The following is an 18,665-nucleotide window of genomic DNA, read 5'->3' as shown; positions in this document are numbered from 1 at the left end:
ACTTCAGCTTGTTCAATAAGGCTTTACCAAACAAAACCTGGAGGCTGTTTGGTTTCTATGCAGAGCTGCACCAGATTTTGTACTCTGCAGTCTTAAAGCCCCATACACACTAACAGTTTTCCTGATGGTTTTCTCTTCAGGTTTACCAAAACCATCTAATATGAGGTCAAACCTTAAGCGTTTCAATTTTAATGCAATCAGGCAGGTCCTTGTACTACATGGTTTTGGTAAACCTGATGAGAAAACCAGCAGGAAAACTGATAGTGTGTATGGGGCTTCAGTAATTCAATCCCATTTTTGTGGAGCAGTGTTTCAAAATGTGTAAAAAGCTGGTGTATCAGCATAACAGCATGGCATGCATTTTTCGCCTTCAAACCAGTCTCTTATGCCTCATACACACGACCGGTTTTCCCGATGAGAAAACTGCAATTTTTTAGATTGGACAGGAAAACCGGTCGTGTGTATGCTATGAAGCTATGAGAAAACTGCCCGCAAAATTCGAACCTGCTATTTTGTTTCCCCGTTGGTCTTTTTCTCGTCACGAAAACCGCTCGTGTATGTATGCTTTTTTGAGGGGAAAAAAAAACGTGCATGCTCAGAATCAAGTATGAGACAGGAGCGTTCGTAATATAGATATCACATTCGTCACGCTGCAAATTTTTGCATCGTTTAATGCAGCGCATGAAAAGCGCGAATCGTCTCTCACCAAACTTTTACTAACACAAGGATCAGCAAAAGCAGCCCAAAGGGTGGCGCCATTTGAATAGAACGTCCCCTTTATAGTGCCATTGCACGTGTTGGATGTCACCGCACTTTGGTCGAGCCTTTTGTTGACTGAGGCTTTGTACACATGACCGTTTTCCTCGACACAATCCATCAAGAAACTTGATGGCAGAGCTTTTTTGCCGAGGAAAACGGCCGTGTGTATGTTTTTCATCGAGGAAACTGTCGAGGATCTGGACGAGAAAAAAAGAGAACAAGTTCTCTTTTTCCTCTACGGGAGTCTCAATTTCCTCGTCAGGCTGGTTTTCAACGAGAAACACGTTCGTGTGTATGCTAAGAAACCCGCGCATGCTCAGAATAAAGAATGAGACGGGAGCGCACCTTCGGTAAATGTAGCGTTTGTAATGGAGATAGCACATTTGTCACGCTGTAACAGTCTGAAAAGTGCAAATTGTCTCTTACCAAACTTTTACTTAACACGCAGTAACATGAGATTAGCAAAAGCAGCCCCAAGGGTTGTGCCAGTGGAAGCCGTTGTATGTGTTGTACTTCACCGCGTTTGAGAACGAGGAGATTTGGTCTTGACAGTGTGTACGCAAAGCAAGCTTGTCAAGTTTCTCGACAAGCCTGACAAGGAACTCGTCGAGGAAAGCGATGTTTCATTTACGACGAGTTCCTCGGTCGTGTGTACGAGGCCTGAACGTGTGTATGCAAGGCAGGCTTGAGAGGAATCACGTTGGGAAAAACGTCGGGTTTTGGCACGTCAGGAAAACCGGTCGTGTGTACAGGGCAATAACCAATATCCTTCAGTAAGCCTGCATTCACATTATCGTTCTATGGACATGCACAAAATCATGTCATGCATATGTGTGTTGTTTGTGCATTTTTCACCACGTGCATTGAGCAGCCCCATGCGCGACATGGATGGGGTGCCATTAATAATGAATAGCAACGTCAGGTCAATGCGTGTTTTTTGCACATTTTATAAATGTGCACAAAACACTAAGTTCAAATGCAGAATGACTGTAAAGTACAAGCTTGTCTTTGCAACCCAGCACAATACTCTAAGGCCGCGTACACACGGTCGGACAAAACCGATGAGAATGAACCGAGGTTCAGTTTCATCGGTCCAAACCGACCGTGTGTATAGCCCATCGGTCTGTTTTCCTTCTGTCCAAAGTTTTAAAACATGCTTCAAAACCGAACCGATGGACCGCTGCCCGATCGGTCCAAACCGATGGTTAGTACAGAAAAGCATCAATTCAAAACCCACGCATGCTCAGAATCAAGTCGACACATGCTTGGAAGTGTGTCGTGTGTTTGACGTAACCGCGTTCTGACCCGATCGGTTTTTGGAACGATGGTGTGTACGCACATCAGACCATCAGGCCACTTCAGCGGTGAACCAATGGAAATGGCCCGTCGGACCATTCTCATCGGTTTGGAACGACCGTGTGTACGCGGCCTAAGGCACTCTTACATATTCAGTACTTTAGTACCAACAAACCATATGCTTTTAGAGTTTATACTCTGCCCTTCAAGTATTATTTATCATCAGCATTTCAGTCTGTTCTAAGATAGTGGGATGTTTTACTAAGCAGCGCAGGGGATTATTAAACAAAGGTAGGCCACATAGCCTTTAGCATTGTAGGAATAGAGCCCCAGGTCCTGAGTTCAAATGTTTGTTTGGCATACCTAATTCTCAACTGTGAGTACATCAAAGGTTGTCCATGACTGTATGGATAAAGAAGAAGCTGTGCATGAAAATGGTGCTGTTGTTGAATATGAGCTTGTATTTATTGTTCCTACAACCCAATATTGTAATAGGATATAGAAATATGTATGCATATACTGTGTATTAAGGTAATGGCTTAGGCCTTGTACACACAATAGGATCGCCAGAGGACAACGGTCTGAAGGACCGTTTTCATCAGTCCAAACCGATCGTGTATAGGTTATTAGACCTAGACCTAGACCTTCTGAGAAGTTTTCCTGAAATTTGTGATGGGGAGGGAGATAAGCACACAGCTTGTCTATTTAGAATACAGCTCTGCATGTTCCTTTGTTCCTCTGCCCATGTGGAGGGGGGGATAGGGTGTCTCTTTCCTCCAATCAGCTCTCACACAGTTGTCACCAGAATAGGAATGGATGGGAAATCTTCCAAAAGAACCACCATTTCTGGTGGTTCCCTGGTGACTACCAGGGATTGTCTCATTTTGGAGGGGTTTCCTCACACTTGAAGGGAAATCATCCCAAATGGATGGAAAATAAACCTGATCCACTCTATCCACCACAAAAGAAAGTTGAGTGTTATTGTGTGCTGTGCTACGCTGTTTAAACTCAATGCATAAAATGTTTCAGAAGACTGCAGGGGCAAGTAAAATTTTAATTCAGTGTGATAAGTGCTGTAAATAATTAAAATTGGGGAATTGTGGGGTATACATAGCCAAAGCATGTTTTTGTTTGAAGATTTATGCAATGTTTGTGTTTACAAAGGAATTTAGAAGAGACTAGATCGGATTCAGGTAGGGGCGCGCATTGTTACAGCAGCGCAGCGTATCGTATTTACGCTACGCTGCCGTAAGTCAGAGAGGCAAGTGCTGTATTCACAAAGCACTTGCCTCCTAAGTTACGGCGGCGTAGCGTAAACGGGGCCAGCGTAAGCACGCCTAATTCAAATGAGGATGAGGGGGCGTGTTTTATATTAATCTTTGGTGACCCGACGTGATTGACGTTTTTCCCAAACTGCGCATGCGCCGTCCGTGAAATTTCCCAGTGTGCATTGCTCCAAAGTACGCCGCATGGACGTCATTGTTTTCGACGTGAACGTAAATTACGTCCAGCCCCATTCACGAATGAGTTACGCAAACGACGTAAATTTTTCAAATTTTGACGCGGGAACGACGGCCATAATCAACATTGGCTACGCCACCTAGGGGGCATGTTTATCTTTACGCGGCGTATCTCTTACGGAAACGGCGTATCTTTACTGCGACGGGCAAGCGTACGTTCGTGAATGGGTGTATCTAGTCATTTACATATTCTACGCCGAAATCAATGGAAGCGCCACCTAGCGGCCAGCGGAAAAATTGCACCCTAAGATACGACGGCGCAGGCGGTCGTATCTTAGCTAGGTTTAAGTGTATGTCAGTTTGAGCAGACACTTAAACTTACGACGGGCTTAGATTCCGAGTTACGTCGGCCTATCTACTGATACACCGGCGTAACTCTTTGTGAATCCGGCCCTGTGTGTTTATAATACTCTTTGCTTGTAAGCTTAATATTGCTGTTTATTTCTGGCTAAGAGGCTGACAAAGAACAACTGCTACATTCCTTTAAAGAATTCCTGCATTGGAAGTTTTTTTCTATGGACACAGATCTCTAATTACAGATGTCACATTTAGCATTACCTGCTGGTGAAATGCAGTATTACAATGCTACAATAAAATACAGCGGCGTCCTTTGGAGACCTCGCTGCCAAGTAAAGAAGCAACAATAGGGCAAGGATCAAGATGATATTTTTTTACGGGGGTGTGAATGTAGGGGCTGCTACAGCAACTATTACATCTCCTGAGAAATCCTATTAAAAAATGTGTTGTGCATAAAAAAAGGTACAGCATAATAGGCAACCCATCCTCCACATTAAATTATGGTGGAGTATACTTTTACATGTTGTAGATAGGCGTTGTCAGATCTCCATCATTCACACAGAGATAAAAAGCATTACTGTGTTACCAGGTGCAAAGAGCTTTTGATCAGCCATTACAGTCTATTATGTTAGTGGAAAGTAGAACAGATTGTGTTTTCCTTTTTAAAGTGACTTTCACTGTGCGAGATGAGGATTTTAATTGCTGGAATTAAAAATAAATGGCTAGCGGAAACATAGGGATGACTGGCTATATTCGATATTTGATTTGTTTTTTATAGTAAAGTCTTTTTAAATATTCAGTAAGTAATAACTCCACTAGGCAGTGATTAAATGGCCATACAGCATGCAAAGCCGTATTCACATAAGCAGACAGGGGCAGATTCACATACAATTGCATGGGCGCAGCGTATGTGAGATACGCTACGCCGCTGTAACTTACTTTTGGAAGCTTTGAATCCAGAAAGAATTTGCGCCGTAAGTTACGGCTGCGTAGTGTATCTCTCGCGGCGTAACGGCGCCTAATTAAAATTGGCGAGTAGGGGGCGTGTTTCATTTAAATGAAGCGCGTCCCCGCGCAGAATGAACTGCGCATGTGCCGTCCCTAAATTTCCCGCCATGCATTGCGCTAAATGACGTCGCAAGGACGTCATTGTTTTGACGTGGACGTAAATTACGTCCAGCCCCATTCACGGACGACTTACGCAAACCAAACAAAATATTTTCAAATTCGACGCGGGAACGACGGCCATACTTAACATTGCGTACGCCACCAAATAGCAGCTTTAACTATACGCCGAAAAAAGCCGAACGGAAACTACGTAAAAGATTGCGACGGCCGCTCGTACTTTTGTGGATAGTCGGAAATAGCTAATTTGCATACTCGACGCGGAATACGACAGGAACGCCACCCAACGGACGCCGAAGAATTTCATCTAAGATCCGAAGACGTACGCCTGTCGGATCTAACCCAGATGCCGTTTTATCTTGTTTTGAGGATTCAAAACAAAGATACGACGCGGGAAATTTGAAAGTACGCCGGCGTATCACTAGATCTGCCCCTAAATCTTTCCATCTAAGGTTCTAAGAGCCCTGCAGGCCAACAAGCAAATATTGAACTCTGTGTATGTCTATGGTCTTCATTCTTAACCCCCCCACCAAAAAAAATAAATGTTTTTAATGACACATTAACATCCTTTTCTATTTTGCTATCAGCAAGTCGTAGTGAAGAATGCAAATGGATAACGTTCGAGCTGCATTTTTGCTGTACTGCATCACAAGGAAAATAGGGATAAGAAATTAAGGTGTCCTACCAAAAGTTTCGTTTTTTGGTTTTGAATATGGTGGGGGAAGTTCTACTGCTATCCAGGGTGCCATTACAGAGAGTTCTCTCATTTGTGTCTCAATGATAATGGTTTCACTCGTCGAGTGAAGGCAGAGGCAGAAGGGGCACCTACCTTGGTTTCCAGGCATGGGGCAACAGCCTATGCTGTCACCCAGGGCAAAGATGCCAAACTGTGCCCCCCTCTACCCTTAGGGTTAGGGTCAGGACGCCCCCATTCCTGCGATAAGCCATTGCGCCCAGGACAGCTTCCCCTCCTACCCACCCATTGTCCCGCCCCTGTTGTCGCTGCATCTTCTGGCTGGAGGGTGCAGGACCAAGCCCTAACTCTTCTGCTATGCCATGATTCCACCACCTCACCCTCGCTCCTCAACATTGTTCTGTTATCAGGTTGTCCCCACTCTGACTCATCTCTGCTGACCCCTTTGCACTCTCATATTAACTCCTTTCTGCTCAGCATCAGAAGATACGTCAACCACCCTCAACGATTGAGGTGCTGCAGCTCTGACCTTGTCCTGCTGGCAGGTTTGCTGTTCGGGCTCCTGAGGAACAGAGCTGTCACTGAGAGCCATGTGTGGAAGACTTAGGAGAGCTCCGTCAAATGCACACTTCAACAGGGAAGGCTTGTGTGCCAGTACACCCTGTGTTAACAAGCCTCTCCCGCAGAACATTGCTCACACATGCTGCTCTCACCATATTTCCCTATACACCACAAACTGCCCTTGCTGCCGCCCCTTCTTTTGCTCTCTAACCACTCTCCATTTCCAGAGTATCTTCACCTCTGAACCCCTCCTTCTGTCATCTCCATCAATCCCTTCCAATATACCCCCCCTCTTCCATATCACTTTGCCTCCCCTTCTCCCATTCCACACCCCTATTACTCTGCCACCCCCCACGCAACACACACACACCTTGCACCGCTTCTCTTCTATCACCCTCTATCCCTATCATACTTTCACCTTTATCGCCCTCTTGTCATCCTGTACCCACCACACTTCTGTCACCCTCCCCTCGATACCATTTACCCCCCTCCAACTGAGGGGTCACTTCTGCTTGGAGTTGATAAAGCTACAGGATGGTGCACACCCCCATGTACTGTACAGGCTGGTAGAAGGTTCTGGCACCAAGCATTGGCATGCCAATAATAAACTGGCTGTCTTCGACTTGTTCCTCAGTCTGGGGAGCCTATGATTGCAGGGACACACGGTGGCTGTATTTGTTTTCTTTTTTTTTTTGGGCTTTGTTCCCTGTTTTCACCTGGTGATCTGGCCAGTAACACGCCTCCTGTATTAGAGTGCCTACACTCTGGATGAATGAACTTCTGGGCACCTTTGGACTATATAATTGTCACTCTGGGGGGAAGGGAGCATTAGACATCTGCATGGATTTATTTTTGTGTCACTTTGATGGTATTTAGCCCTTTTAAGACCTCAGTGTTTTAATGATTTAACTGCGCAGTGCAAGTTTATGTAATCTCTTTTAACAAAATAACACACGCTATAATTTCATTTTTTTATCATTAATGTAGAAGTGGAAGACCTGCAATGTCATATTTTGTTTTTTCTTTTTCTGTGCTCCAACAGGCAGCAGCGCATTCAAATCGCCAGATGACTTCAAGGTTTCCCTCCCACTTCGTACCAATTATTTGTACGGCAGGATTAAAAAGACTCTGCCTGAGCTGTTTGCGTTCACAATCTGTATGTGGCTGAAGTCCAGCGCCTCGCCTGGGATTGGAACCCCGTTCTCCTACGCTGTGCAGGGCCAGGCTAATGAGATTGTGCTGATCGAATGGGGGAATCACCCGATTGAACTTTTAGTTAATGACAAGGTAGGCATATTCTTTAAGTAATTACTTGTATCCTGGTAAACAAATTAAGTGAAGAAAATTGAAGGAAGCAAAAAAAAAAACACTGAAGCATAAATCATTTCATGTAATTTGATGTTGATAATGCTTAAAAACTTCCTGAAAGACTGTGATTAAGTGGAAAATATAGTTTGTTTCAAATACTTTTAGATATATATAAGTTTATGGGCCAGATCCACGTAGATCGGCGTAATTTTAAGCAGGCGTAACATATCGTAGTTACGCTACGCCGCCGCTACTTTGAGAGGCGAGTGCTGTATTCACAAAGCACTTGCGTCTAAAGTTATGGCGGCGTAGCGTAAATGTGTAGGCGTAGGGGCGCGGAATTCAAATGACAAAGATGTGGGCGTGTTTTATGTTAATTCTACTTGACCCCACGTAAATTACTTTTTTTTTTGAACGGCGCATGCGCCGTCCGTGGGGGTATCCCAGTGCGCATGCTCCAAATGAACCCGCAGCAAGCCAATGATTTCCAATTCTACGCAAATGCCCTATTCGCGAACGTTTTGCGCAAACGACGGAAAATTCAACGCTGTCCCGACGTCCATACTTAACATTGTGTACGCCTCATAGACCCAGGGGTAACGTTACGCCGAAAAAAGCCTTACGGAAACTACGTAAAAAAAAATGCGCCGGGCGGACGTACGTTTGTGGATCGCCGTATCTAGCTCATTTGCATATTCTACATGGAAATCAACGGAAACGCCACCTAGCGGCCAGCGTAAATATGCACCTAAGATCCGACGGCGTACTAGGACGCACACCAGTCGGATCGAGCCCACATTCAGTCGTATCTTGTTTTGTGGATACAAAACAAAGATACGACGGGGGATCGTAGAAATTATGCGGCGTATCAATAGATACGCCGGCGTAATTTCTTTGTGGATCTGGGCCTATGACTTCGCCTTTTTACTTCCTCACGCACAATGCTGCGTGCCATGAAAAAAAATTGAAATAAAAATAAGAAGATTAAAATGTATAGCTGGCTAAAAAATAACATATAAAAGCAGCTTTTTTTGATTTTTTTGATTATTTCAGATTTTAGGTGCTGAAAGCGGTACCATTTATTTGCAAGAAAATTTGGCTTTTTTTACTGTAGGCCTGTAATTCTTAGGAATAACTCACTTAAATCTGACCAAACAAGAGTCTTGTTTGAAAAACAAAATTATAAATTATAATAAAATAAATAATTATAAATAATTATAACAAATAATAATATAATTATAATAAAAATTATTCAATAATGTAATCAACTCAAAATCACTGAAATTTACTCAGTTGCAGAATTGTCGCTGTCATTACTTTTATTTTTTTATGACGAATTTCCCCACAAATCGCTATAGCTCAATTCTGCAAGTGATTATAATTTATTATCGCTGTTTTCTAGCTGCTCTAAAACCACTTTTGACATAAAGGGACACTTTTGGTTGCTATGGACAATCTCCAGTTTCCAGGCAGAAAGAACAGTTTTTATTATATAAAAGTACATGTAGGGCACTGGGCAGACCACTAGGGACAAGGGGGGGTGTGTATTTTTTACATACAGTACTGTAATCTATAAGATTACAGTATACTGTATGTAAGGTGTTTGTTTACATTTTTGAATTTGGCGCCGTTCTCCACCCCCGTGCGTCATAACGTCGCAGGGAACGGAGATCGGCGGCACGCGGGCACTGTGTGAATCGAGCGAGGACCCGCTCACTCACACATCGCGGCGGCATCGCAGGATCCAGGGACAAGGTAAGTAACTTTGTCTCTTGCTGCTGCGAGGCGAGCCCGAGTCTGGCTCGGGGATACCGCTCTTGGTATAAAAATCTTACCCCGAGCCAGACTCGGGAATACCGCCAGGGGGGTTAATATTCACTTTCAATCCAGAGCTCTCCCTGTAGTATCTCTTGCCTTCCACAAGATGTCCTCAGTGTGTCAGCCAGCATCATTCAACCCAGTTTTTCTGAGCTCAGACTGTCCTGGACCCACCCCAAACCTGTGACTAGACAGTGAAATATCACAGTTACTCTTCTCTCTCCTGCTATCAGCATGCTTCTGGTCAACACTTGAATTAGTTACTTTTGCTGCTTCTTATTTTCTTCACACTCCAGCTCTGCAGTACAGAGGCAGATACAAAGTCACATTTAGGTACTTACACTGCTTGCAGAAAATAAAAAAGAAAGAAAAATTAAAATAAATGTAATGATGTATTAATGATTACAGAGCTGCATCAGTGTCTGTTATATCTGGCTGAAGTTCAGCTTTAAATTATACTGCAGCAGAGTACTAGGGGCATGCAAGTGTTCCTAATTCCTAAGGCCTCGTACACACGATCGAGTTTCTCGGCAAAAACCAGCAAGAAACTTGCTGGGAGATATTTTTTTGCCGAGGAAACCGGTCGTGTGTACATTTTCGTCGAGGAAACTGTCGAGAAACTCGACGAGCCAAAAAGAGAGCAAGTTCTCTATTTCCTCGACGGGAATGAAGAAACTTGCCTTGTCCAGTTCCTCGACAGCCTGACAAGGAACTCGACGAGGAAAACGATGTGTTTCGCCCGTCGAGTTCCTCGGTCGTGTGTACGAGGCTTCATTCTCAGACCTCACTGTTAAGCTGACACATTAGATACTGTATAGTCAAATAATGCCTACTACTAAGTTTGTATATCTAAGTTTCAATGACTTCCGGTCAAAAAAGTTTTAACATATAAATAATGTTTCTATGTATAGTTTGTGATTATACTGTATGTGCATTTAGAAGGAGCCATACTGTATGTGCCTATTTTTGCTTCCTGCTTCCCAATGCTACACAGTGGTTGTGCTTCCCTGTCATGAGTTTGCCCAAAACAATGGAGTAGATTCAGGTAGCAATTGCATCTGCGTAACCATAGTTACGCAGCGCAATTGCTTACTTGCGCCGGCGTTTCGAATGCTCCTGATTCAGGAACCTCGTTACGCCGACTGCAGCCTAAGATATGACTAGCATAAGGCTCTTATGCCAGTCATATCGTAGGCTGCATTGTTACGATGGCCGCTAGGGGGCGTTCCGGTAGTGGTGAGCGTATAGTATGCAAATTGCATACTAACGCCGATTCACTACCCTACGCGAGCCCTGCGTACACAGTTTACATCGTTTGCGTACGTCGGTTTTTGCGTAAGGCTGCCCCTGCTAATGCTACATATACCCGTCGTTCCCGCGTCGCGTTTTTGAAAAATTACGTCGTTTGCGTAAGTGAATCGTGAATGGTGCTGGATGTCGTTCACTGTAACGGTCACCACCGTTTACGACCTTCCATCCCATCCAAGACAGCTTATCGACACTCCACAATCAGACAAACGAACACGACCGATAATAATCCCCCCAGAAACGAGACACACAGCTCTTGTTTGAGGTTCAAAACAGGGAATGACTCTTTATTATCTGCACATGGTAACACATTCCTCTTCAAAATACATCCCTCCCACCCTTGGGAAACAGGGTGGGTTAAATTGTCCAACGACAATGGTGATACAGGTCAGGTGTGTTCAAACTTCTCCTTCAGTAAACAGTCTTAGCAGGGGGGGGGGGGGTTGCTGTAGTGATTCCCCCCCTTTCCTCACAGCAAGACACTTTAACATCCCATAATAGGTATGCAGACTGCTAACCAAGCTCCAATCCACATAGCAGACTTAATTACCACAATAGACAATGGAATGCAATCACACCCCACCCCTTTCATCACAGCAAGCTTGCTAGTATACATCAGCCAACACACAATATATATACAATATATACAATATCTGACCGCATTAAATGTGACTAGCACAGACCATAGTGGGGTTCTCATTCACCCTGTGCCCCTAAAGTGACTCCCGTTACATGGCTCCCTCCTTGTGGAACACTTCGGCAGACCCGGCTTGATCCTTTTCGGGTCAATTTGGGGATGTCCGGAACTAGGAGGCCGGGATAACGTCTGTTTGCCGGGATAAACCATCAGCATTGCCATCTGGCTTACCAGGTCGGTAGCTGATGGTGAAGGTGAATAATGGAATTCAGTTCTGGAACAGTCACTTGCTTTGCTCTCTCAATGGCTCCCAAAACCTGTTGCTGATGCTCTTGGGACAGATAAGGCACCACCTGGATGCAAATCCCATTTAATCTTTTGACAATTTCAGCCTGTTTGTGCATTTCAATGTTCAAGCCACGGGACATCTCATAATACATGACATAGTGTCGTTGCATCTCTGATTTCTCACGGGCCAACTTGTCACATTCCCATTTTAGACTGTGATATTGTGCCGGATCTACAGTACATGTCAGGGAAGGTAGTCTTACCCGGGTCTCAGCAGCAAGCGAGTTGGTTCCAGCAACGCGGGTCTGGGCACAGGTAGTCACTGTGTGGGCTTCAGCGGGGCACATCGGGGCGTACGCAGAAACAAGGGGGGCCAAATCATTCCCCAGTAGTACATCTGCTGGCAAATCCTTCATCACCCCCACATTCACATGTCCCGAACCAACCCCCCAATCCAGGTGAACCCGGGCAACGGGTAGCCGGAAGACGGTGCCTCCTGCTACTCTTACGGCTACGGTGTCTCCGGTGTGCTGGCTCTCTGGGATGAGTTTCTTCTGTAGCAGGGTCATCGTGGCCCCAGAATCACGTAGTCCATTGGCTACCTTTCCATTGACCCAGACAGTCTGCCTGTGTTGCTGCCTGTTGTCCTGGTTAGCTGCTTGTATCGGATCTGCCTCGTGCAGAACGCCCCAATGTTCTTCCTCCTCAACGCAGTGGGCCGCAGGCATGGATGTGCGGGGGTTCCCCCTTTCTGGCTGTCTCCATGACTGTGACTGCCTGGGTGGATTCAATGGACAGTCTAGCTTTCTGTGTCCTAGCTGTTTACACCCAAAACACCTGATGGGCTGTGAGTAGTCCTGGGAGTTGAACCTAGGCTTCTGAGGATAAGTGGCCGCTGGAGGTGGTGTTGTAGGACGGTCCGACTGGGGTTTGTAGGCAATAGCCGGGGGGGGTGCCGCTGATCGATAATCCACCCGAGCTGTGGTCTTGACCACAGAGTTGTCCAGTTTGCGGGCATCTGTGTATTCGTCCGCCAGGCGAGCTGCTTCAGACAAGGAGAAAGGGTTTCTGTCCCGGACCCATTCTCTGACTTCCCGGGACAGTTTGTCAAAGAAGTGCTCCAGCAGGAACACCTGCAGCACCTCTTCCCCGGATTCTGCTTGGCATCCATCGACCCAGTGGGATGCTGTGCGGTGTAGGCGGCATGCCCACTCGGTATAGGAGTCTCCAGTCTGCTTGCTCGTCTCTCGGAACCGCCTCCGGTATGCCTCCGGTGTGATGGCATACCTGGCCAAAAGTGCTTCTTTTACCAGTCCATAGTTCATAATATCCTTGTCTGGGATGGCCCTGAACGCTTCACTGGCCCGGCCAGACAATTTCCCAGACAAAATGGTAACCCATTCCTCTGTGGGCACCCGGTGTAGGGCACATTGCCGTTCAAAATCAGCAAGGTACCCATCAATCTCCCCTTCAGTTTCAATGAAGTTCTTAAAAGCAGCAAAATGTATCTTTCTCCTTTCAGCTGGTGCTGCTGTGACTTCTGCTGCTGCGGAACCTCTTTGCCGTAGCCAATTTGCATCCACAGCAGCTTTAACTCGGTCTATGATCTCCGGTGGAGGGTTAGGACCATAGTGTGCCAGTCTTAGTTTGACAGCCCGATCAAAGCTTGCCTCCTCCGGGGTCCTGTCTGTTACGCTGGGCCTTTCCGTTATGTTGGGTCTTTCTGCTCCATCCATTTGGACAAGTTCTGTGATCATGTCCATCTTTTTACGGTTGCTAGCCGGTCTGCCCCGGCTCTCCAGTAAGTACTTGAGGGTGGAGCGCTTCAGCAGTGCATACTGAGACTCCATTGTCCTGTGTCCTTGTAGCTGTCCTTTAAGCGATGGAATTATCCCACTGCTGTGCCACCACTGTAACGGTCACCACCGTTTACGACCTTCCATCCCATCCAAGACAGCTTATCGACACTCCACAATCAGGCAAACGAACACGACCGATAATAATCCCCCCAGAAACGAGACACACAGCTCTTGTTTGAGGTTTAAAACAGGGAATGACTCTTTATTATCTGCACATGGTAACACATTCCTCTTCAAAATACATCCCTCCCACCCTTGGGAAACAGGGTGGGTTAAATTGTCCAATGACAATGGTGATACAGGTCAGGTGTGTTCAAACTTCTCCTTCAGTAAACAGTCTTAGCAGGGGGGGGGGGGGTTGCTGGAGTGATTCCCCCCCTTTCCTCACAGCAAGACACTTTAACATCCCATAATAGGTATGCAGACTGCTAACCAAGCTCCAATCCACATACAGACTTAATTACCACAATAGACAATGGAATGCAATCACACCCCACCCCTTTCATCACAGCAAGCTTACTAGTATACATCAGCCAACACACAATATATATACAATATATACAATATCTGACCGCATTAAATGTGACTAGCACAGACCATAGTGGGGTTCTCATTCACCCTGTGCCCCTAAAGTGACTCCCGTTACATTCACTTTGAAGCAATTGACGTCCTTGCGACTTCATTTACCGCAAAGCACGTCGGGAAAGTTTCCCGACGGAGCATGCGCACTACGTTTCCACGCCCCCTATGGGATCATTTAAATTGCGCGCTCTTACGCCGGGCATTTTTCAGGAGCGCCCACGCAATTTACGGAGCTACTGCTCCGTGAATCAATTGTAGCGCAGGTAATTTACGGAGGCACAGCGGCAAAACGGTGCGCTGCGCCTCCGTAAGAACTGCGCAAATGTACCTGAATCTACCCCAATGTATTCATTATGTGATCAATATCTTATATTAACAGATATTAAACATGGTAGATACAAAGCTCACTCTAACATCAATCTCTAATTCTCTATATTTAGTGCAAAAACAAAAATATAGAAGAAACCACTATTGAAAAGTGACTGCCACATCAATTATTTTATGATAAATACTGCAATAATAAAAACATGTTCCTGAACTCTACACTCCACGCAAGACTGTATGTTACTGTAGCACTACCCCCGCAGGATCTGCTGGTTAGATTTTGGGTGGCACGTTACCTCTATGTTCTCACCGTCTAGGGTAATAGGAGAGTCTGAAGAATTTCAATGTCCACACAGTGCACTTCTTTTTCTTGGATTTATTTTGCAGAACTTTAGAAAAGAAGGATGAGGGGTGGAAGGGTAGGCAGGTTCAGGTGCATAATCAAAAGCAGAGAAACACTCCTGTTTCCAGCAAACAGTTCTTGTCGCCACTATAGCCAGAGTGGGTATTGCTCACTCGGATAGGTCCCTCTCACTGGCCTAGCAGCCGGGATGGCGCACAAAGTAAAGTACAGTCTCTGCCACAGACTTTCCTTTCTTGATGAGACACTTTGGTCCAGAATCCTCTGCCACAGGATTCAGCATCCGGATCTCTTTAGCTTGGTTTCTTTAGAAATGTTTGATCCGACAGGCGACACTGTGAAGCCTCTCTGTGTTTCGGTGCATCCTTCGATGAAGTTTCTAGGCCTTCTCCTAAGATACCAGCCTCTTGCATGGCCTTCTCCAGGATAGGTACTCCCCTGGCTTCCTTCATCAAGTGGCTTCCTCCCACAGGACAGACAGCACAGGATCACCTTTGCAGTGCAGGCCCCAACCAGACAACTGGGCCCACCAGACGAAGCCGCAGCCCCGGGCCAATGTGGCCCCGGGACCAGGATTCAGAGCACGCACCTTAGGCCAGGTGGGCCAGGAGGCGCGAACGGACCCCGCACAAATGGCATCTGCCCCTTAAGTACCCCTCCCCAGCATGCACAGCGGGGCGACCACTCCAACTGTTTCGCTGCTGAGGGGGACACTCAATACACCTTGACCTTGCTGCTGCCACCCTTGGCCTGGGGTGGTAATGACACCCCCAGACGAGCAATGGTGGATACACTCAGCACAGCCATGGCTGGAACAGAGACTAAATTGCCCTTAATAACTCTGGTCTGAGCCAAATAAAAGCTCAGACCCCCACTAAATTTAAAGCAGCGCCTGTTCAACAGGAGCAGAGCGCTACATTACATACTTCTGACCACTGCACTTTTTACACAGGGCGATATGTTACATAATCCTGACCACTCTATAAGGCAGGAGTGCAGCAGGTAAGAGTTTGCCAAGTACACCACAGTATACAGAGTTCAGCCATAAGGAATATGTAATGTACAGCACAGCTGACAGAGTGCATTGGTCAGGAGTATGTCATTTACAGCCTCATGTAAAGTCCAGTATACTGTGGCAATGGACAGGAGTATGCAGTGTACTACACAGAATACAGATAGCAGCAGTCAGAAGTATGTAATGTACAGTACAGCTGACAGAGTCCATTGGCCAGGAGTATGTAACACATACTAGTGTAGAGGGAGCAGCGGTCAGAATTATATAATGTATAGTGCAGTATACAGGGGTAGTAGTCAGAAGTATGTAAAGTGTGACAAAGCATACAGATTGCAGGAGCTAGGAATTTGTAATATACAACCTAGTGTAAAGAGAACAGGGGTCAGCATTATATAGTAAAGAATAGTGCAGTATACAGTGGTAGTGGTCAGGGGTATGCAATTTACGACACAGCAGTCAGGACTATGTAACGTACAATGTACATCACATAGTCCTGAGCATATTGTATATGATGTTTTGTGTGGTATATACAGGTACCTTTTACTGTTGTACTATACACATACCGCCCAACTTTTTTGTAAAGTAATTTTTTTTTTTAAATAACAAACATGTTATACTTACCTCCACTGTGCAGCTTGTTTTGTTAGTGTTGTCCCCGAACTTGGTCTTCTGGGGTCCTTCGGCGGCTGTTTCGGCTCCTCCACGCAAGAACTCAACACTTTCATGCAAGCTCGCATGGTGTTGAGTTTCTGCCTGCGCGCTCCCGTGATACAGCCGGCGGCTATTGCCGGTCATTATATCACTCGGCCCCACCCCCGGCACGCCGCTTCATTGGATGTGATTGACAGCAGCGCGAGCCTATGGCTGCGCTGCTTTCAATCCATCCAGTGTAGCCAATCAACGGCCAGGCTCAGAAAGGAGGAGGATGACGGGGGCGAGCGCGGGACTTTCAAGGGCTCAGGCAAGTAATTTGTATATGCGTTAAGGTGAAAAAACATTTACCTTTACAACCCCTTTAAAAAGTGTTTGCAGTTTAATTTGTTAGTTAAGACTTATCTAAATTTGCTAGTGTATCTAACACTACCCACTCACCAGATTGACAATGCTGCTAGTATTATACAGGAATCAGGCATATTTTTCATTAACATAATGTTACCCTTAACCACTTAAGACCCGGACCATTATGCAGGTTAACCACTTAAGACCCGGACCTTTAGGCAGCTAAAGGACCCGGCCAGGTTTTACGATTCGGCACTGCTTTAACAGACAATTGCGCGGTCGTGCGATGTGGCCCCCAAACAAAATTGGCGTCCTTTTTCCCCCACAAATAGAGCTTTCTTTTGGTGGTATTTGATCACCTCTGCGGGCACAGTAGGGGTTAAGTGTGACCTTATATGTGTTTCTAACTGTAGGGGGTAGGGCTGGACGTGTGACGTCAGTGATCGTCTTTCCCTATATCAAGGAACAGACGATCACTGGCACTGCCACAATACACACACCTCTCCCTATTCTTCAGCTTCTGTGACCGATAGCGGAACACTGGTGGAGATCGGGTTCGCAGGGCACGGTCACAGGAGCTTCGGACTGGGTCCCGAGCGCGCCGATGTCGGTGCGCTCGCGACCCCACGGCTGGGCTTAAAGAGACACGTACAGGTACGTGATTGTGCCCAGCAGTGCCATTCTGCCGACGTATATCGGCGTGAATGGGTCCTTAAGTGGTTAAAGACCACACAGGAAATACAAGGAACTTTCCCCTAATAAAAACCTAGTTCTATCCCTCCTCTGCTCTATCCAAAATTCAGGTTGGGTTCACACTATTGCGAATTTGCATATCAGGAGATTGTGACCGGTTCTCAATGGAACCAGTTCACACATCTCCAGAGCAGCTCCGGAGTGAATTGTACAGGGGTCCTGGGTATCTTCTGATCCATAAAACAAGAACATTTTCTCTAAACCTAAATGATGAATTAATGAAAAAATAGCGTAATCTAAACCAGAAGGCTGCAATAAACAGTGTATACACTCATAGAATACATGGAAAAGGAAAAAACTGTGCCAACTAAAGTCACCCAGCAACCATGCCAGATGTGTGTTGATAAATTGATATATATGAAACAGTCATAAAAAATGTCCCAAAAGTGAAGTGGATTGTGAATAATAATCAGCTGAGACGAACAGCACCGCAGTGAAAGATTAGAACCATCCGTGAAACCGCCACCACATAGACAGCCTCTTACCAGATTGATAAGAAAAATCAGCCTCAAGCAGATATGTTCTCAGTCAGTAGGTTTACACACAAGGTAATGCACAGGGTCCAGAAATCTCCAGATCAAATCCTCCAATGGGAAACAGCTACCCCCTTCACTCGAATGGTCCGTGAATCAAAAATGAAAGAACAGATCATAGCATAATACCGTTTGAGAGGTTTTATTTAAGTATAAAAGATTGTACTTACAAGAAAGCAGAATCATAAAAGCATGTAAAACAATGCCGGTCGGCAATAGAGGAGCCCTTCCTCATTCACATCGAGCGCGGTGACGTCCCAGGCGCGTTTCGTCATAGGTTGACGTTTTCAATGGGGATGGGCTATACACTGACACACCGCTATAAATACCTAACCTCTGACATGCAAGGAGAGGCCTAAAGAAAAAACGTCATCTTAACTGAGGGAAAGAACGGCAAATATGCCCACAATGGACTTGCATCTTCTGATCCATATGGGTGAATTTGGACTGAATTTGGACCTGAAACAGTGAACGGGTACGCACCGGACCCCTGCTGTGAGCTGCGGTGTAAACCCAGCCTAAAAATAAAAAAAGTATTGCCTGCAGTTGTGTTTTATTGACAATTCATGGTCAATATGTTTTTGTTTGTTTTTTGATGCAGGAAAAATACTTAGTTAGGGATTAGGAA

General features: G+C 45.7%; 1 protein-coding gene across 1 annotated transcript in view; it reads left to right on the top strand.

Annotated features, from left to right (window-relative positions):
* Positions 1-18,665, top strand: part of NPTX2 (neuronal pentraxin 2) — a 54,509-nt gene that overhangs the window by 12,775 nt on the left and 23,069 nt on the right. The window contains exon 3 of the mRNA XM_040356791.1: positions 7,295-7,539. Coding sequence (XP_040212725.1) covers positions 7,295-7,539 — 245 coding nt within the window. The remainder of the gene's footprint in view (positions 1-7,294; positions 7,540-18,665) is intronic.

Source organism: Rana temporaria, chromosome 6 (assembly GCF_905171775.1).
Source record: "Rana temporaria chromosome 6, aRanTem1.1, whole genome shotgun sequence".
Taxonomy (NCBI): domain Eukaryota; kingdom Metazoa; phylum Chordata; class Amphibia; order Anura; family Ranidae; genus Rana; species Rana temporaria.
The sequence above is the reverse complement of the archived record's forward strand: the minus strand, read 5'-3'. Positions and strand labels throughout refer to the sequence as shown.